The following is a 21,874-nucleotide window of genomic DNA, read 5'->3' on the forward strand; positions in this document are numbered from 1 at the left end:
TGAGCAACTTTAGCCTATGACAGGTTCATGTTGTTATTGTTAGTGTGTGACAACATCACGGAATGTATGGAAACAAGTTTGACCACATGAATTACAGTATCTTTCTATATTTTAACGGCTATTCCAACTCTGACCACATGTGTTTAGTTGTGCCAACCCAACAACCAGCAGAGTGGATCAGTGCAGCAAGAATGAGTGTGACACCGACTGACTGGGAGGTGCAAATTTTGACCATTGCACCGGTAAGCTGAGTGTAATAATGTATTACCTGGCATACTATATATATATATATATACATATATATATATATATATACAGTACAGGTATATATATCTTAAAATGAAATCATTTAGCGCTAAATTTAGCTGCATATTAAAAAGTAATCCCAGCCCAAAACATAGCCAAACACTGGGCCAGCTTGTTTAGACCCTTAATTTTGCTAAGCTAACTAACTGTTAGTTTATTGTTGTAATCTTTAATTGCACCTCTGCCAGTATTTTGTAATGGGACCAAAACTACAAGCATGATTGTATATATGGGGAAACGCAGTTTTGATCTTCTGTGTAATGACTGTTACATGGCAAGAGTGACAATAAATTTCACTTTGACTTTGCATGTCACTGACACCAGGTCTTGTTTAATAATTAAGAGGAACAGCACACACACCTCCTACTATATTACAAAATGCAGTCTAAGCTAGTTTATAGCAGTTGGAGCATGTTTTGTGTATTTTATTTTTCCCTGTACACGTGTTAGCTATTAAAATGTTGGCAAGCCAACTCATGTACAGCAGGAACCCAATTCGGGCAAAGTTGGGATGTATCATCTACTTTGTCAGGTAGATGGAGGTAAGGTTGGTTACCACAACCATTTCAATACCAAGCTAGTATTTACATGACCACAAGAGGTTTCATGTCAGTATAACAACGATTTCCCGGGTGTGAACACTCTTTTGAGTGTTCACACCTGGGAAATTCCCCTGCTAATGGAACAGGCACAGATGTGTCCCTGTTCCATTAGCAGGGGCAAAGATGGTGGTGAACTGTTACAACAGAGACAACACTCAAATGAGTGTTCACACCTGGGAAAAAGCTCTTCTCCACCAGTCTCTGCTAGGTTCTCTGCCTTTGTGTCTCTGTTCCTCCTCCACAGTCTTCAGTGTTCAGACAATGTCACCAGGCTAGCTTGTGTAGATCCTTCACTGTGCTAAGCTAAGTAGAGTTAGCTGGTGTCTGTTGATAACGGCTCCCTCCTGCATGCACAGAGGAGAGATAGATATCCTATATATATATGTTCCTATAGTCTAGGAATGTCATGTGACTGACTGACATGACAAAAACATTGTGATTTTAGAGACGATTGTTGCCACTGGTCACATCATTTTTCATTTTCTGAAGGATCAAACTGGTCACACACTTCCTACTGTATCAACAACCTTACTGGTCTCAGCTGGTTTTTAGCAGGTGGAACATAGCATGTGAATGTTTTGTTTTGTTTTGTTTTGTTTTCCTTTCCTGCACACAAGTTAGCTATTAACAAGCAACAATGGCAAGACAACTTGTGCACAGACACGAATCAGAAAAAAATGAGACATATAGACACAGCAGAAAAAGAAAAGAACGCAGTCAGTTCTAAGTGCACTGGCAGGAAGTCAGGTAGAATATATATTCGCACTATTCAAGGTAAGTCAAATTTTAGAGGCTATGCTTGGTTGAAGATCATTGAACATCAACTGTTTGAACAAGTTATTGAAATGTAATGAAAAAAGTGAGAGGAGGGGAATTTGGATCAGTTACCAGTAGATGCAACATACACTAAAGTATGGGTATGGTGAAAGGGGGCGAGGCCTGGTGGGAGTTCCTGACCTTGATGATGACGCAACCAGAAGAAAGGGTTGTTCTGGTGTGGCTTTTGGTTCCGATGGACAGCACCCAGCACCCCTTTGTCAAGAGTTTCAAAACATTTCTGTCTAGGGTTGAAGGGATCTGCTCCAGTCTTACCTGCTCACCCAGACTCAGGACCTGCATGAATTGTAGATTACAGTCTATCATCCTCAGCTCGAGGGACTCTACTGTGTTGATGGCTCCTCAGAAAGATGGGGGTGAGTGGGGTTGGTTACCCCAACCAATCTTAGCACCAGGTTAGTATCCAACCTCAAAAGGGGTCTCATGTCACAACAACATTTTTCAGATGGTGACAGTATCTGAGTCTCACCTTTTCACCTGTGTTTCAACACGTGACTAAACAGTGAATAAATACCACGGCAACATCGACCCCATTTTAACAACAAGACTGGGATTCTTTAGCTCTTTATTCATCATGATTTTGCCCAATTCAGCATCAGTTTAAATACATTACCTAAGCTGGACTATGGTTAACTGACGTTTTAACATGTATAATTTGTCCTTAAAGTTAGGTTGTTGTTGGTTTTTTTTTTAAACAAAATGTTCATTTTTGTATTTCACTCAAGACCATTAAAGTTGGTGTAAAAAAATAAGAAAAAAAGAAGAAGGTAAAATGATGAGCCTGTTCTTCATTTTCTCTGAACTCTGGTAAACCCATGTACCACGAGAGATAATTAATTAACAACCAGTATAATGATTTGTCCAACATCTTATGACCACTCTGCGTTCAACTGAAGCTCATTTGACAGGGATAGACATTGCCTCTGAACTGAGAACACGTTTTTTTGAAATGGAAAAAGTTGAAACAAAGCCAGGTGGATATCAACCTGCTCCAGGAGACAAGAGGTTTGTGATTTCTTCCTACTTTTCCCTTAAATGTGTGTTATGTTGTCTTTGATTTCATTAAATTAAATTTTTAAGAGAAGATGGCAAAGATAAAAGGGTTAATTCTGCGTGTTTTAGTTTTTCTGTTTAAACAGATATGATGTGAGTGTGTTGCAGTTTTTTATTTTGTTTTGTTTTGGGGGTTTTGTGCATTTTTGTCTCAATTACTGCAAATTTCAAACACAAATAAGTGACAATGGTATGATTTTTAAAAAAATACAACAAAGCAACAAGTACAATTGCATGAGAACGTTCTTAAGAAACTGCACATCACATGTTCAAACTCTCATGACGTATCAAGACTAAGCAAGTGGGTCACGAGTTAAGGTTATTACTTCATGTTGTAAGGATATCTAATAATCACTCCATTTAAGGAAGTAGGAGGGTCATGAGGAAATGAGAGTTCCCTGTAAAATAAATACACAGCAAATAGTTTAAAATAAAAATAATTTCAGAAAAAATATAAAAGCGAAATCATGATTTTGAAATTAATTGAAATCCGATCAATCATCTTCAGGCAATAACTGGCACAGTGTCAAGACAGTAGTTTAAAATTTAGATTTTAAAAATACTTATTTTAATTTTTTTTTTATTAAATGCGGGATAAAGAATAAACTAAAAAAAAAAGGAATAGTTACCATCAAAATTAAATTAGATAAAATTGTGAAAAAAATGCCTTAAAACAGTCAAATATAATTATGTGTACCGAATCCACAAAAAATACAATTTCAGAAAAACACTTAAAGAATGCACAAGCTAAATTGTTGCAACGGAATTATGACCCAAGTGCTTAGCAACTGCTTATACTGAGCATAAATAGACAATTGGGGAAGATGATTTGCAGTCTGTAGCAGATGGTCTTTCCTGTGGGTCGAGAACTGAAAAGAGCCTTGTTCAGTTGATCGCAACCAATATGATTTTTTTTCCTCTGCCTAAACAGGGTTTTTGTTCCTGGAGGGCAATGGTGCTGTGGCTGGAATGAGGGGTCACAGAGTTTATTTGTCCACCGTTTAAAAATGTGAATGTCCTTTTACTAAAAAATGTATACATTTAAAAAGAAAAACAACACATATTTTTGTGTGCTGTGATATATGTGTGTGTGTGTATGTATATATATATATATATATATATATATATATATATATATATATAAAGAGAGAGAGAGCAACAGTGGTGGTCTCCAGGTACCACTCTCTTTCAGCGCTAGCTTTAGTGTTAGCCTAGCCCCTGATTGTGCTAGCATTATGTGGAGGGAGGAAACAGCAAGAGTTAAAATGTTTTATGGGGTACAGGACTTTAACAAGTTTGGGTCACAGTAGACAGTATAATGTAATGCTTCATTTCCAATTCTGTATACATTTAACTGGATCACAAATATTTAGGCTGTTCCATAGTTGTAACTAATATTTCTATCATCTCTTTCATCGCTTTTGTTTGGAGTGTAACACCCAACACACTGAAAATGTCATCCTCGTGGTGGTGCTACAAAAAAGTCTTAGGACCATAATAGTTGTTGAATATTTTCAGTGTGCACCAAAGTGGTCGAGAGGCCAGTTGACCTACATCCACAGAGTTATGCTGCCTGGCTGGCTACAGGACAAATCCCCCGCTCTTCACTGTTAGACCATGCGGTCTCGTTGAATAGACCCCGCCTTGAGTTGGTCATTCAGAAACACATAACACCTCCCCTCCCCTCTCAGTCTGTCTGTCTTGCTCTTTTTCACTCGCTCATTGTCACATACACATAGCTCGCTCAAATCCCTTCACATGGACTCACTCATGGTCAGTACTGGGAGGAACACTTGTCCAGGATCTACACATTTATTTTACCCAAAAGGCACCAGATGAATTCCACCTGAGGATGAATGGAAGTGCAACACACAGCCACACTCTACTGACTTGCAGCTGCATTTGTCAGGTACTTTTTATTTATCCTTTGTGTTTTGGTCATAAACATGTATTTGTGCTGAGCTGAAATGGTGACTGAAAGAAGGTTTCATTTTATGAACAGGAAATAAAGGGTAACAGTTGAGTTCAAAGACAGCTGGTCTTTTACGTGTACACTGTCTTGGCACTTGTAGCTGCATTAAGTATGCCAAAGGTCACCGGCTACGCTGCAGCAGCTTTTCCCCTTGTTCAGAGTAACACCTAAGGCCACACTGTCATGATTCCAATGGTGACTAGAATGATCTCATTCCACTTTTACGAAAGAGTAACTTTAATAACTCTGTACTGATATCGAATGAAAAGACTGAAAACTCTATTTACTGAAAAAAACAATATTTATAATCATAGTACGTTGTGAGCTTTGTACATCCCAAAAGAAAAACAGAGGTTGATTTACTGTAAAGTAGACCAGCAGAATCAAGTTAGGTGTAGGGAATTAAGAGAGATAAAAATCCCTATGCTGGACATGTTGTCTGAAAGATGTCAGGCACAAGGGCATGTTGAGTCTTGATTTGTTTTTAAACACTTGTCAGTCTTCAACTTGTGAGACATCCTCCTGGTTCCTGGGAGCGTAACTATGAGTCAACATGTCACTATCTGCGTTAATGGAATATTCCAATATTTAACAGACTGCTTAGAATTTTAAAAAACAGAAACAAATGCCTCAGTGGGTCTTGCAACCACTTCATCAGAGGAGAGGATCAGGAGATCAGGATGAGGACGTTGGTCGAAACCTTTGTAAATCAGTTCAATAGCAAAAATAAATAAATAGTGTAAATAGTCAATCTGGTCACTTTTGTCTGGCTTTGGAATTAATATGTTCTTGCTGTGAATGTCTGGAGCGGCGTGGCTCTGCAGTAGAGTGGCCGTGTAGCAGCCAAAGCGTCACTGTTCGATCCTCACTTCCTCCGGTGACCATATTGAAGTATTCTTGAGCAGGATACTGAACCCCTAATTGCTCCTGATGGCCCTGTGACAGACTGGTGACCCATCCAGGGTGAACCCCACCTTGCTCAATGTCAGCCGGGATAGGCTCCAGCCCCGCACAACCCTTAACGGATAAACCACATAGAAATTGGATGGATGGATGGTGTGACCGAGTATCCAGGAAGTATACCAAAGGAACAAAAAATTAATGGTCAGTAGAACATTTTTGCTGGAGACCCTAAAAATATTACAAAATTGTTGAAAGGTTGATGATTAAATGACTTGTAATAATAGTAATAGTTTAGTAATATTTAAGAGTAATAGTTTTCCAAATAAATGTTTGAAAGATTGGCGGACAATCGCTAGTTTCCGTGTTTTCTAGTCCAGTTTTAGATGTGTCACCATGATTACATTAGGCAGATGCTCTTTGGACATTAAAAAAGATGTATTTTGATTAAGTGAACATGTAAAAAGTTAAGCTGGAATTCAATCAGAAACATTTCAATCAGACTGAAGGAATATTGTCCGTGTAAAGGACGAATGTGAACATGTTTGGCATTTTTCATCTTAGCATTTTACCATCCCAAACTGCTACAAATCCTTGACACAAAGGTAAAGCCTGTTTTGTCCTGTTCCGGTTCCTGAATTTACATCAAGTGTTGTGTAATGCTACAGTAAACAAAGAGCTATGTCTATAAATAACAAATGCAGCCAGGAGTGGGTGGTCGTTGTCCAATCACTCACTTGTAAAAAGTTAAAATAAAGTCAAGAATGTTGAGAATGTCTTGGTCTTGATTTTGAGAGACCCAAAGTCAAATGGGGTGACAAACCGACTTTCCTTATTGTTGCTTCACACAGATGCAACCATTTCATGTCAGCTGAATTCTTCAGCAGCAGGAGGCTGATCCCTTTACAAGAACTTTCTACAGCTGGAGGATGATATCAACTGGATAAATTGCATGCATAATTTTCCTGTGAATAATAATTGTAGTTAAAGCGGGGTTGTTCCCTTGGCTGGTTGTCACATTATCCATTTTAAAAAGGTTAAGGTTGACAACGAGGAGAAGAAATAAACAGAAGATGAAAGGTTGTTTTGTGTGTGATCTGATCGACTGTTATTCACACCCATCACCAGGAGTTAAACAACAAAAAAAGAAAATAACTGACTTGTCAGGCTTCAAATTTTGAAAATGTGATTGCTCTACTCTGAGATAACTGTCAGAATGACATTTTACTACACTGTGTGACACTGTGTAGTGACAATGACAAAGAATGAATGAGATCAATCATAGTGATTCATTGAGATATGACGGTGACGACGGATTAACACTGCCACTGACGCAGAAATCTGCTATTATACAAGGTTGTAAAACAAACTCCTCAGATTAACAAGTTTGTAGCTGAAGACTTTGCACACAAAATTATGTTTGCTAAGAAGGAAAGCATTTACACTCATTTACCAAAGCCAGTGGTTCACGTTGAAAAGCCGCCATTGCATGTGTGCAAGTTGAGGTCAACAGTCATCCTTGAGAAAAAGCTTAACAAGGATGCAATGAAAACAATGGGTCCACCAAAGGTTGAGGAACGAAACACAAAACAAAAGACCAATAAGTATGCTAACGACCTCAAACCAAACCAGCCAAAAAAGAACCAGCGCTTAACAGAGGTTTCTAAACCCTGTACTGTAAAGAAACCAGCATTCCCCCTGAGGACAGACAACCCAGCGACAGCCAGTACTACCAACAAAAATTTTATTGTGAAAAATGTGGCAGAACAGGTGAAACCACGGGCCAAACACATCAACAAGAATAGCCATGAAAAGTCAGGGCTTGTTCCCAAATATGTAAAGAAAAAAAGTTATGGAAAAGTACCAGAATATGTGCTGCAGCGCATAGAGGAGCATAGAGCTCAAGAAGAGAGTGCCACACGTGCCAAACAACTGAAGGAGGAATTGGCCAACAAACAGCTATCCGAGAAAGAGCGACAAGCCACATTGAATGGTCTGAGGAGAAACTGGGATAAGCTGCATATTGAGTTCCAGGGACTCCCATTTGTCCAAGACACCCCAGCAAAGAAGGCCAAAAGGGCAAAAATTGACAAGGAAATGGACCAGCTGGAGCACTTTATCAAGTTAATTGAGGGACCCAAGAAAATCGTCTTTACAAAGTAATCCAGTGGGATGTTTTACCAAAGAGGTATCGGTAGGAGTGGCACAGTGTTGCAGTGGTTAGCACTGTTGCCTCACAGCAAGAAGGTTCCAGGTTTGAGTCCCGGCTCGGGCATGGGGTCTTTCTGTGTGAGTCTGCATGTTCTCCCTGTGTCTGTGTGGGTTCTCTCTGGTACTCTGGCTTCTTCCCACCGTCCAAAGACATCAAGAGAGGACGAGGCTAATAGGATACTCTAAATTGACTGTAGGTGTGTCTGTGAGTGTGAATGGTTGTTTATCTCTATGTATTGGCCCTGTGATGGACTGGCGACCTGTCCAGGGTGAAACTCGCCTCTCACCCGTAGTCACTGTGATAGGCTCCAGCCCCCCCACGACCCTTAACAGGAATAAGCGGAAGAAAATGGATGGACGGATTTTTAATTCATGATAACATTATGCTTTTATACCCTGATATAGTTGGTTTGCACCTTATATGTCATTTTAGAAAACCAAAGAAAAGCACATGTTCTTAAACTTGTTAGCAAATGAAATATTTGTTCAGAGAAGCTTTGCTCCATCAAATATTCCAATATTCTTCATCTTAATTAGTTTCTTGTGTCGTGCCCTTTTGGATAAAAGGGAGAGAAGGAGAGATGATGAAGGAGAGAGAGCAGGGTGCAGTGAGAGTGATCAAGAACCTGGAGAGAATGTAGACAAGGGGACAGCCAAGGCTTTGACACAGTTGGCTGTGACGGGGGGGCTACGTGAGGGTATGTGTTCTGTTTTGTAATGTGCTATGTCCTCCCGGTGAGCAGAGGAGCAATGGCCAGGATGTAGGGTAACTGCACAACTTACAACTGGGGAGAAAAAACAGAGGAAAGTCAAAGAAAACAATGGAAAAACACAGCGTGCATTATATGGACAGTTTTGCTGTTGTTAGCAGTAGGTCACTATTAGCTTCAAGCTAAAAATATGTAGCTAGAATTTTATGACTTCTGCAGTCATCCAAAAGGAAAGAAAAATATATTCATGGGTTCAAGATACCTGATGATAACTAACTGAAAGGCAATGTAGCTATTTGGTGAAATATCACTTTAACTTGTTCTTCAACCTGAGTGTTGTGACTGTTGTCATCAACACGTGACCGTAGTCCTCTGGTGTTAAAACACATTCCCCTTCGAATGCCCATTCAGCAGCCCCACTAAATGTAGTTTTGGGCATTTCCAGACTGAGTCATCGGTATTACGCGTGTAGGTATAGTTTCATGTCTCCTTGCTTCTCTCCCACCCTAAATCCAAACAGCAACACAAAAGCAACACTGATGAAAGTATTACCCTCATGCCAAGCTGCAGTGGCCCTCTACTGACCCAGCGAGACAAGACTGCCGGCATTGTGCAGAAACCGAGCATTATAGTTCATTTTTTCACAACACAGCTTCATGTGATCTGACTCTGCCGATGCACACTATTTGCCTTGGTCAACAGTGCTTTTCTATCAGTTTGCATATCATTTTACTCCCTGTGTAAATCCCGGGATGCAAACTATTGCACCCGACCATCAACTGACTTTTAAATAAATGTCAAATTTTTTTATTTGTTTCTACTGTTGTCATGTAAAGATAGCAGCTTCTGTTTTCAGTGGATTTCGCTGTCTCATTGTCACAGGGGCCAACATCTCTCATTCACATGCGCAGCGGAACTTTTTTTAGTGCTGTTTTGACATCAAGGTGAACATTGGCCTTTTATAAAGGAGGAAATATACAAGGTGAGCCTGGTCAGAGAGAGAGAAGAAGATTCTGAGAAGAGGAAGGCTGCAATTGAATATTGTGAGAGGTGCTTTGGTAGCCAGTGGGAAGTAATAGTTTGTTTTTTCATTTCAAAATATTCTACAGTATGCATTAATTTCTAGTATTGACAGGTTTTTTTTCACTTGACCGAGATAATTGCCTGTAAAGTAATGTAATTACTGAGTATTCTGATACTGTGTAATTACCGTCACAAGTGCTCTTCTCCCTCTCCTTCCCCTTTTTTGGGGGGGGGGGTTCTGTTCTCCCTCTCACCCATGTTTTTTTTTTTACTATCCTAGTCAGTCCCCTGAAGTTGTTCACTCCCTTGCTCTCTTGCCTCCAGCTGTCTATTTATATACACTTTTTCTTTCTGCCAGTTTATCCAACTCTTTTCAGGTACATGGCCCTTACTCAAATTGCCCCAGATAACCTCTTCCTGTCCACTCAGTGCTTACGTCCTTGTCAAGCGTCCACCATATTAAATGTTTCCCCAAACAAATTAGCAGGGAGTGGAGGACATAAAGGAGAGGTTCGCCCTGCAAGGCTTTCTGCCAGAAGTCCAGCCAGAAATCGTTTCAATACAGCGTTGATGTGAGAGGCTCCATTTTAACCCAAACCACAATTTTTCATAGATGTAACCAAGTAACTTTCTCAGCTTTTTAATCTGAAAATAAGTCAACAAGTATAAAAAAAAAAAATGTTTGGTTGGCAACTATATCAGGGAACGTTTCAAATACGAGTAGCCTCTGGGAAAGCTGAGAGCTCATCATTTACCCTCCAGGAACCGCTCAGTGTTTTCTCATAGAGAGGTGATATCTGCCAGAAAGCTATTTTTGGCTAGAAAGTCTTCCAGGCAGACTCTGTTGTTGCAAGTTCAATGAGTTGGTCATTAAAAGCCAAACACATTTATACGTGTACAATCAATTTTACTCCTCCTGAAATTTTTACGATATTTATTAGGTTGACAAATGAAAGCAAATGAAATATAATGTAACCTTGATTTGACAAGCTCGTGTAAAGAATTGGGAATGTTGCAAACACAAAAAGTAAACATCTGTTAAAAATGAGATACTCGCCACTGAATCTCACACTCGGAGGAATGTTTATGTAATGTTTATTTTTTACATGGCAACAAAAGACACAATGCTTGTTTCTATTTGTGAAACACAAGTTCCTCTCAGAGCTTGTTTGGATATTTACAACTAGTGAAACACTGAAACAGATTTCCCTCATGACAGAGTAATATTGGTGAGAGTCCGGTTGCTGAGCTGCGCATTAACCTCTTTTGTTTGAATATTATTAGTTTTGTAATACTAGACATGATTTGACGATTCTCTAGTTTTGAATTTCTTTGGTTTCATAAATAATTCAATCCTGTTGTAATGCTGAAGTTCTCGTTCATTTGCAGTTAATACAAAACCAATACAAAATACAAAAATATAAGGAAGTAATGCAAAATAACTACATCATTAACTCAAAGGAAGGCATGTTTTTGCCACTGTGACTGTCAGCAGGATTATGCATCTTCATTTTTTCACATTGGGTTTGAGGTCACTAGAGATGTACCAACTCCAGCCATCCATCCATTTACTACCACTTATCCTGTTAAGGGTGGTGGTGGGGGGCTGGAGCCTATCCCAGCAGCCTTCAGGCGAGAGGCGGGGTTCACCCTGGACAGGTCACCAGTCCATCACAGGGCCAACACAGACAGACAGACACCCATTCACACTCACAGCCACACCTACAGTCAATTTAGAGTATCAATCAGCCTCGTCCCCTCTTGATGTCTTTGGACTGTGGGAGGAAGCTGGAGTAGCCACAAAACTCGAACCCTGAACCTTCTTGCTGTGAGGCGACAGTGCGAACCACTGCACCACCGTGCTGACATATACCAACTCCAAGTTTTAAAAAAAGGGAACGACAGTGTGTATTTTAAGCGAGTATATGAAAGATTGTTTGGTTTTTCTCTCCTTGTCTCATTACAGTGCAATGGATAAGTTCTATGATCCAGAGCTTAAGCTCAAGTTTGACAAAGGTACAGCCCATTCTGGACCCACCATCCTTGCCAGAGGACAATGGTCCAGCAAAATTGAGTTCCTCTTGGCTGTTGCTGGACAAATCATAGGACTAGGAAATGTATGGCGCTTCCCCTACCTGTGCTACAAAAATGGAGGAGGTGAGTTTCATTATAGACAAGTATAGGAGTGCAAAAATACAACAGTAGACTACAGATAGAATTCAAATGTTGAGTATTAACACAGCAGCTCTATTATAATGTTAATCTACTGTATATCAAGTCAAAATCCGCACCACTATGTTAACATGTTCCAAATACTTCAACCAGCTGTTGGCGTTTGCTCTTCCCACACCTACTCACAGCGTGGTCACAGAGCACTGTTGTGCAACTTATCTGGAGTGGTACAATAAAACATATCACACCTGGGCATCATACAGTAAGATCACACTCAGCTGCGATTTTGTTGTACGGCAGCCAAGAGACTCACTGCACACTGCACAGAACAGACCCCCCACACACACACACCCCCCAAAAAATGAAGAAACGTGCACCATCGAAAAAGCCCTCAAATGTGTTCACCATTTTTTCCATTGTACCACATACAACAGAAATAAATACGTTGTAGCCAACAGCTCAGCAACTCTTTTGGTTTTAGAAGTTTCACCATTGGAGCTACGGATCATGCAAATTTATTAATAACCAGTAAATCCAGTTCAACTTCCATTACAGAAAACATGAAACATTATATTTCCTTTGTTTTAAATTTACTCCAAATTTCGGCACACAGGGTATTTTTTTTGTCAAATAGGGAACTATCTTCCTTAATTTCTTTTTGAATTAATTGCATTACCGTGTTTTTTGCTTTTTTTGACAGCCATACATGGAGGTTTGGTGCAGCAATGCGCATAAGTAAAAACATGACAAAGATATTACTTCATCACCTAAATTACAAATTACTAAGAATGTTAACTCAGAGTTCGCTCAAAGTCATAAACCCTGCTTGCTGAAATATTTTAGTCAGATAAATCATTCCACATGACTATCAAGTGTAGAAAATCTTGACATTCACAAATTAAATATTTTAGTGCTCCTTGGAGCTGTAAGGGGAGGAGAAGGTTCATCAAAATATGAACTTACGTGGAGTAACTCTCCCTTTTTTTCCAGGGGTATTCTTTATCCCGTATGTGCTCTTCCTCTTCACTTGTGGTATCCCTCTATTTCTCCTGGAGACATCACTCGGCCAGTACACCCAACAAGGCAGTATTACTTGCTGGAGGAAAATTTGTCCCCTTTTTGAAGGTACAGTAAAATACTCTAAAGTCATCTGTTAAACAGAAATATACTGTATATGTTCACGAATAAAGGTCAGGATTGGTTTATTTACATTAATGAGACCTGAGTTAAACAGTGTAAGCAGCAGTTTCTCTCGTTTACCCAAAAATGTTTTTCTACACAGGTAATTATATCTGTTTTCTGCAAAGTTGAGCAGTTTTGTGTGCTCACACTTTTACTACAAATATTGCTGGGATATGTGATATTGGGGATCTGAGCACCTGTTGACTGGAAGGAAACAGAGGTGTACTATATTGCCAAAGACATGGCCACTCTCAGGGCCTTCAAAGATGTCTCTGTGGTTAAATGTATTTACACAGTTCATTTAAATTCCTGTGAATGTTATTTATGTAGTGAAGAGTCATAGAGAAGTTTTCTCAGGGCATCTTCAGAGGAAAGCAAACTTGAGTTGATTGGTGAAGGAGATGCTCTTTGGATCTAAGGGCACAAGTTCAGTGGTATATAGTCTTTATGATGCACAGGAGCCTGCAATTTACCTTCTAAAGACACTGGGATTTAAGTGTACCCGCTTAAATCTGTGTGCCTATCAAGGCACGTGAACTCAAGTGAAAGCGTCTCTCAAGATGTCCTGTTTCAGCTTCTAAAAATACATAATGTGAACTCCATCGTACATGAGCAGTTGTGCTGGTGATGGTGTTTTAGATGTTGTTGGATATTGTTATGGCGTGTGTATGTGGGTGTGAGTGTGTGTGTGTGTGTGTGGGGTGGGGGGGGGGGGGCAGGAGGCACTGCAGTATACCCACTACAGAGTTGTGACTGGCAACAGGACAGTGCAATACTAATATATTAGAAGCTTTTTCATTTTTGCAAAACAGTATGTTTTCTTCTATATAGAGTAGGTCTAGACCACGTTTTTCATAAACACTCCTGTTTCTATTTGTTTGTTTTATTGGATTTTTTTAAAAGTTCTCATTTTTAGTTTGTACTCTTTTGAACATTGGACTTGTAAGTTTGCATTTCTCTGTAGTTTGTGTTTGGTATAGGGTGGCTCTTCCCTTGCTATGTTTGTTCACAGAAATATTTAACGGTTTGAAGTGAATCCGTGATATGTCTCAGAATATTCTCCTCTGTGTGTGTGTGTGTGTGTATTGTCCATATATGAATATCAAGAACCAGCTGTTGCTGTTCTCAGCTCTTTTGCCTGGTTCTTCATAGGGATCTCAACATTATCAGATTGGTGACAGGAGTAAGTGGTGGTGTTGTGCCCTCTTTCTTATCCTGTCTCTTTCTCCAGCGAGTTCCCCTCAGGCCTGCTCGCCTTCCATCTGAGATTCCAAATTGAGAGCCAGCAGTTCAAATATGTGGGGTTTTTTTGTCCTTTAAAGTATTTTCCTAAGCACACCCTGAGAATGCTAGTCACCTGCCAAAAAGCTACCAGCCAACTATTCACTTGCCTGCAGTGGTATATAGTGCCTGCAAGCACCAGCCTCAGTCGGCTGATCCATCATCACCGCAGTCAGTTAGACTCGGATATGTGAATCTATGGCCTGCCAGCTAAAGCACTGCCGCCATGATCCCCCTGCACTATGCAAGGAGACTCAGCAGCAAATGTCTGAGGGGATTTACCTGGTTCATGGCTTCCAACATCACACTCTCAGAAGTCCAGCAGCACAATGGAGGTCTAGTCCAGTTGTCAAAGCTCCATCTATCCCTGCCAGTGTTGCGTCTGTTCCTGTTCCTGATCCAGTCAGCACAAACCCAGCTGGGGTCCAGTCATCTGGCGTCCTCATTGACGCCAACCCAGCTGGTGTTGAGTCTTTGGCTTTTGTCCCTGAGGCCTCATCTTCAGAGGTCATGCTGGAGTCTCTCTTGTCTCCAGGGTGGTGGCAGCCCTCCAAGGCTTTAAAACCCTGAGATGCAGGCCTACTGTGAACTAAAATACCGTGTGTTTGACCCATTCATCACCAAAGCTCTCTCGTTTTGTCTGCTTTCTACATTTCTGTATTTTCTCCTTTGCTGTTGTCAAAAACCAGCCACTAGGGGGCGTCTCAGATGGGTACCTGTAAATAATCCAGAAGTGGGAAGCTTCTGCAGTTGAGTTGGGAATGAGAACAGGCTGTTATTATGTTGATTTAAAAAAAAAATCAACATTGCTAAGAGCCACAGTAACATACAGTTTAATTGAATTTATTCCAAAACATGTTCCTTCACATTATGAGCTCACAAAGTTAACATGTTTTGTTTTCATTTTCATTTTTCAGGGATGGGTTATGGAAGTGTGGTGGTTGTTTCATACTCCAGCATCTATTATATCATCATACTGGCCTGGGCATTCCTGTACCTCTTCTCGTCATTCACCTCTGAACTTCCCTGGGCAAGTTGCAGAAACAGTTGGAACACAGGTCGAACAAAATACTGTAAACACACCTATCTTTATTGCCATAATCTCTTTGGCCATGTTGGCTTCTGTTATCTGCTCTTTTATTTGTTGCTTTTGACATAAATCACATTTATGATCTCACTGAGGGTGGGGTGTTGGATCATTTGGAAGTTTTTCAGTCTTAAGGTGCCAGATTACCTCATCCATAACTTTTCTGTTCTATATAATGTAGTAATCTCATTACATAACATCCTTAAGAGTCAATTTTAAAGAAAGAATATGTGTTTTGAAATGAATTGGTTTAAAAAACATCTATTTTATGTCTCTCTTTTTATTTATCTTACACCCACTCATTCTCCCTTAGAGTGAAGTCTAACATGTATATGTATGTACATGTATAATATGAAAATGAAAATGCAAAAAAATCAATACCAGAAATAACATCCTGTTTTCCTTTGTCACAGAGACTTGTGTGGAGTTCGATCTGGGAGGAGATTATTTCAACTGGTCAGTAGCCAAAAATGCAACATCACCAGTCAGAGAATTTTGGGAGTGAGTACAAGAATTTAGTGAAAAACAAAATATCAAATGCAAGTTATCAAAACATTCATACAATTCATGTAATTCAATGAAACTGTGATTTGCAGGAGGAGAATTTTAAATCTCACAGGAAGCATTCACGAGTTAGGCAGCATTCGATGGGAGTTGGCTCTGTGTCTTCTGTTGTCCTGGATCATCTGTTATTTCTGTGTGTGGAAAGGAGTAAAGTCTACCGGGAAGGTAAAGGATGAACTTTAGCATGTCTTCATTGTACACAAACTACCAAGACACAACTGTCATGAATGAGATAATGGGAAGAACATTTGTTCCTTTGTTTGCTTCTGTTCATATCCCTGTGTATAAGAAACAATTCCTCCATCACCGCATTTGAATGAGAAGTTAAGAAAACAATTTGCCTCTACAAAGTTCATGGTTGACCTCCAAGCACACAAGTATGAAAGTCGTTGTTGTTTTGAGTCGGCCATTACAGCCGAGCAGCACGACTGGCAGACTTCCTTTCTGGAGTATAATACTGTATCTACAGGGCCAAAACCAGCTTGGCATAATGTGATGCGCAATAACTGAGCTGCACTATGATTCGTCCACAGGTTGTTTACTTCACTGCTACATTTCCTTATGTGATGCTGGCAGTGTTGCTCGTTCGTGGACTTACGTTGCCCGGAGCCATCAATGGTATCAAGTTTTATCTCTACCCAGATCCGTCCCGCCTCACTGACCCCCAGGTATGAGTAGATTTGACTTCTTTGTTGACGTGGGGCTCCTTTAACCTACTTTTGCAACTCTTTTACTCATGTTTAGATGCAGGATTTGAATACACCAGTAAGTCCCCTTTGAAAACGATCCACGGAAGCATTACACATTACTATAATGTATATAACGTTCAAATTTCTATTTTGTGTAAAGATTCCTCTAGAATCTTAAATTTTACAGAGGCAAAAAGTTCAGAACATTTAGGACATACCAATGCGCATCTGCTGAGATCAGCTGGCTCGTCTTGCCAAAGGGAAACAGCAGATACAAATCTGAGCAGAAATGACCAAAATCATTTGTTACTCATCATTCAGGTTCATGTTTGTCCTGTAACTTATTGTTTGCTTTGCTGACACAGATACAAATCTGAGCTCAGAGACAAAAGCCATTTGTTACTTATCGTTCAAGTTCATGTTTTCCCTGTAACTCATTGTTTGCTTTGCTGACGCCACACAAAGACAGCTGTTTTAAACATTATCAATGAACGTGAGGTTGTTCTGACTGGAACTATGTTAAGTATGTCCTCTCCACAGAGTAATGTGATCCTTGGCTTTTCAGATCTTAAGATTCTCTGATGATAATGGTTGTCCTTTATTTGATTTTCAGGTGTGGATGGATGCTGGCACGCAAATATTTTACTCCTATGCTATTTGCATTGGATGTCTAACTGCTCTTGGCAGTTATAATAAGTATAACAATAACTGTTACAAGTAAGTTTGATATAAAGTCACTTCTGTGTTTTTTAGTTTGGATATTATAGACACACACACAAGACTAAAACTAGGAGCACTGCTGAAGCCTTGTTCAGCTGCTAGCTGGGGTCATTTTATTTATTATTATATTATTTGGTCATAAAAGCTGGATAAGAGCATGCAATATAAAGGGCACAGAGATGGAGGACACATGCTGAGACATACATAAGAAAACGACACAGAATACAAGCAGCTTTTGTTGCAGTGTTTAACGCACGCACGAGCAAAATATAGCCTCAGGGCCCAAACCGGCGCCTGGACAATCTCAAAATGGCCCCCATTGTCTTTAAAGGAGAAACAAAAAAGTCCCATTTACAAAAAAAAATAAATAAATAAAGGGAGAATCTGGTTATTGAATCTCTGTGAATAACCTGGAGTCTGTATACTGCTATTAAACTGAACTCCAACAGAGGGCGCTGTCTACTGATAGATTGGACTGAAGGGCTGTAGGTGATTGCTGCTCGCTCAAGTGAGGGGCTAATAAGTGATTCCAAAAAAAAAAAAACCAACAATAATAATAAAACAAATAATAATCACAATAATTTGCAGCTTGATAAACACACAGTCTATTTTTTTAAATCATTCTTTTTTTTTAATGATTTTTTTTTTTTTTACCAGTACAAATACCTATCTTGATATCAGGTTTAGCTCAAAGTTGAAGGGAAAAAACGTCAGTTTTAAAAGCAAACCAGCCAACAGTGCCTTGACAAGGAATAATAAACTAACGGACACACAGAACCAATAAAAACAAACACAAACTCTGACAGAGCAAAAAAACAATAAACAAATCTGCAAAACATTCAGGACATCTGTTACTTTTAATGTCAGGCAGGAATTGAAGTAATTTAAAAGGCCCTTAAAACCAGCTTAGATTTTTTTGTTTTGTTTTGTTATGTTGACATATTGAGGAGTAGTGAAAGTGTTTAGTCATGTGTATTATTAATGGTTTGTGTGTGTGTGTGTGTGTGTGTGTGTGTGTGTGTGTGTGTGTGTGTGTGTGTGTGTGTGTGTGTGTGTGTGTGTGTGTGTTTGTTAGGGATTGTGTCTACTTGTGCCTTCTGAACAGTGGAACTAGTTTTGTGGCTGGCTTTGCCATCTTCTCTGCTCTTGGATTCATGGCGTATGAACAGAACACGGACATATCCAAAGTAGCTGAATCGGGTGAGATAATGCCGACTGTAAAAGATGGATGTAAGTACATGAAAGTATCCAGCTACTTGTTATGTGTCTGAGCCTCTCCTTCTGACTGCAGGTCCTGGCTTGGCTTTCATCGCTTACCCTCGTGCTGTTGCCATGATGCCTTTTCCTCACATTTGGGCAATATTCTTCTTCATCATGATCATCCTCCTGGGTTTGGACAGTGAGGTTGGCTGTTCTTAAAATGAGATTATTCAAAGCAGCTTTTTTGTATTGAACTTTTCAGTTATTTTACTTGTAGTTTGCTTTATTTAGATGGAGAAATTAATGACATGCAGGTCACCTGACCCAGAACGATTAAAATTTCTTGAAAATTTCGATAAACCAAACACCAAAAAGAGGACTTCACATCCTTAATGAGTGCAAAAGGTTTTAATATGAACAGAAAATTAATTTATCTACCAGATGAATATATTTGTGTGTCTCAGGATATGGTATTTGTATCTATATGGCAACGTTCCATACTGCGTAAGCTAAGTGTAGAGCACGTGCATGCTAGTTACTTCCAGTCTGACCTCTGCTAACTAGAATGTGGAGTAATCTAACTCTTGTTGACTTTCCAAATTAAGATAATTGTGATAATGAAGCAAGTCACTTTGCGGGGATGTGTCATGTGACACTCAAAACAATTTGCCCACTGTTTTACAGCCCAAAACATTGTTATGTAGTAGGCTACAGTGACGGCTATGACCTCAGTATGAGCGTACCAGCAGATGAAGACAAATGCTCATTACTATAGCATTAAGACAGTCGTCGTACACTCAACATTATATAAAATAAATGTTTGGATATTCAAAATATGTGCAGCAAGTGTGAGATGGTGATGGGAGCGCTGTGTTTCAGTTTGTAGGTCTGGAAGCACTCGTAACAGCCATTTCTGACCTTCATCCCTCCTTTTTCCATGTTGGCCATCGGCGTAAACTTCTTCTTCTTGCTATCAGTGTCTTCAGTTTCCTCATCGGCCTCGTCATGGTTACAGAAGTAAGATCCAATCAAACGGTTACATAACGTCCCAACTGTAAAACCGCTAAGCTCCTGCCTTACGTACACAGGGAGGGCTGTACATCTTCCAGTTGTTTGACTACTACGCGTGCAGTGGGATGACCCTTCTTCTCTTTGCCACACTTCAGTCCGGGTGTGTTGGATGGGTGTACGGTGAGTTGATAAACAGTCATTTCTATGGCTTCCTCTTCTCCGTGCTTACCTCACCACAGTGTCTCTATCCAATCTCAGGAACAGATCGTTTCTATGACAACATCGAGGACATGATAGGATATAAGCCTTTACCCTTGATCAAGTACTGCTTGAAATATGTCACTCCAGTTATCTGCATGGTGAGTAAAAGTAGTTTTACTGTGAACTACAGTGGACCCGGAGGAAGTTTTCTCTGCAGGGTAGCGTTAGAATTTAGACACTCAGTCATATAACATCATGTAACTGGTATCTTTTTCTACGGCTTCTTTCAGGCAACATTTCTTTTCTCCCTCCTCAAATACACTCCTCTGAAGTTCGACAACAGAATTGTGTATCCATGGTGGGGTTATGCTCTTGGCTGGTGGTTCACTCTCTCCTCTACTCTCTTGGTTCCTCTCTGGATGCTGTACAGTCTGAGCAGCACTCCCGGGACACTTCGACAGGTAAAATACGTCGTGTCTTCACAAGGTTCTGTTTACGTACCGTTGTTCTCTTTTTAGTAACATTACTATTATTCTTCTATCAGAGGATCTCCATCTTATGCACTCCATCGGAAGACCTTCCTTTGACCAAATCTGAGAAGAAAGCGCTTGAACCACTCAAGTTGACCTCAAATCTTGACAGTATGATGTAAGAACATCCAGTTGTTCGTAGCGAACACGAAGGCAACCTTCTCAAACATCCTTCCCTTAAAGCAGGGATTGAAAAAAAACAACAACATCATGAAAGGATGGAAATTCATTTTAGTTCTTTTCTTTCCTCCTAAAACTGTCACGACCCTTCGCGCCATTGAGGGAGTTTCTCTCAGTGAAACACAGAAACACAGCAAACTCAAAAAGTCCTCATTTGTAATTTAAATCAAAACAATATTTGGTATACATTTGGATTCATTTACAAAGACCACTCTTTGTTGTAGAAATAATTTCACTCTGCCTTATCCAGATTTCATACTTAAGTCATTTTTAGGTCAATTCAAAGTGACGTCACTGTAATTTCAACTGTAAATAATAATAATTAAATAAAGCAGTGAGTTTGAAGAAGGGATTGTCAAGAAACGAGGGTCTAATTTAGACACTACAGTCATGCACCTTAGCCAACTGAGCCTACGGGCTCTCCCAACCATAGACCGTATAAGAGACACGGACGGTCTGAAGCCAATGTCAGTGTCTCAAAGCTGCATTATCCCTCCTAGCCACAAGGGGGTAATCTGAATGTCTAGAATTCTGTGTGGAAACGAATCCCAGTTGAACCCTAGCTTGTTTCAATTTATTGTTGTTGCAAACGTGTTCCAAATTAGCTTATGGTTTGACTCGCTCCCTTGGTGTATTATGATGTTAATACTTTTCCTTGATCGTTCTCCTTCAGATTTAAATAAAGATAAAGAGTGATGGTAGTGTACTGATAGAGTACAAAAAAACTTTTATTATACATTCACCAGCAACTTAAATGGTTACTCTAATGAAAATATTTTGAATTTTAACGATGGAAACGTGATATCTTTAACAGTTACATACATTATTTTTTACTGTAGACATGTTTTTTTTAAACATGTTTAATTCTAGTTTTTATACAGATGACGGATTTATCAATGTTTTGTGCCATTTTATATCCTATACAACTGATTACTGGGACTTTTTTTTTTAGAACACACCAGTGCTGTATTATAAATTATTCCAAATGTCAGTATCAATAATAAAGATTATCTGTAGCCGACATCGTGTGCTCATGTTTTAACTGATCATGTTTTGTCAAGATTTATCAAACAGTAAATGTATTGTTAATGGAAATGATTGAATACATCATTGGATTGATGATACGATAACTTCATTGTTTTAAACATATCAAACATGTCTGTTATTGATATGAGCAATTGGTAATATTTTCAGTCTTCATTAAACTGTTAACCCAACAACTGCTCTCATTTCATGTGTTTCTTTGACGCTGTTAACAGCATACATTGTACATCTGATGTTCACGCTTGAAGTTTCAGTTTATGAGCTTCAGATAATCAAGTGTGCCTCAACTGCCATTCTGCAATAATGAGAAAAGTGCGAAATGAAAGAAAAATCAAATACACGATTACAGCTGTTCATTCAAACAGTCATCAGCATTAATTCATATTACACTAAAACATG

The 21,874-nt window shown here is 39.5% G+C and overlaps 1 protein-coding gene and 1 pseudogene across 1 annotated transcript; both read left to right on the plus strand.

The window, feature by feature from the left end:
• Positions 1-4,496: 4,496 nt before the first annotated feature.
• LOC147268148 (sodium- and chloride-dependent GABA transporter 2-like) lies at positions 4,497-21,639 on the plus strand. The gene is made up of 15 exons (XM_086199458.1): positions 4,497-4,707; positions 11,581-11,771; positions 12,777-12,911; positions 15,167-15,307; positions 15,750-15,837; positions 15,933-16,065; positions 16,434-16,568; positions 17,203-17,306; positions 18,385-18,509; positions 18,601-18,713; positions 19,389-19,526; positions 19,598-19,700; positions 19,779-19,879; positions 20,012-20,182; positions 20,266-21,639. The coding sequence occupies exons 2-15, from the start codon at positions 11,585-11,587 to the stop codon at positions 20,371-20,373; spliced, it is 1,782 nt and encodes a 593-aa protein (XP_086055584.1). The 5' UTR covers positions 4,497-4,707; positions 11,581-11,584; the 3' UTR covers positions 20,374-21,639.
• Positions 7,087-7,833, plus strand: LOC147268149 (enkurin pseudogene; annotated as a pseudogene).
• Positions 21,640-21,874: the final 235 nt, after the last annotated feature.

This window comes from Aulostomus chinensis, chromosome 3 (assembly GCF_037954235.1).
Source record: "Aulostomus chinensis isolate RoL2024-O1b breed Wild chromosome 3, RoL_Achi_v1.0, whole genome shotgun sequence".
Taxonomy (NCBI): domain Eukaryota; kingdom Metazoa; phylum Chordata; class Actinopteri; order Syngnathiformes; family Aulostomidae; genus Aulostomus; species Aulostomus chinensis.

What these genes read in the sequence shown, in the direction of transcription:
- LOC147268148 (XM_086199458.1), top strand. Translation starts at nt 11,585, where the DNA reads ATGGATAAGTTCTATGATCCAGAGCTTAAGCTCAAGTTTGACAAAGGT. An exon ending in CCCGCCTCACTGACCCCCAG is followed by an intron (nt 16,569 to 17,202) that starts GTATGAGTAGAT and finishes TTTGATTTTCAG; the next exon opens with GTGTGGATGGATGCTGGCAC. An exon ending in TATAACAATAACTGTTACAA is followed by an intron (nt 17,307 to 18,384) that starts GTAAGTTTGATA and finishes TGTGTTTGTTAG; the next exon opens with GGATTGTGTCTACTTGTGCC.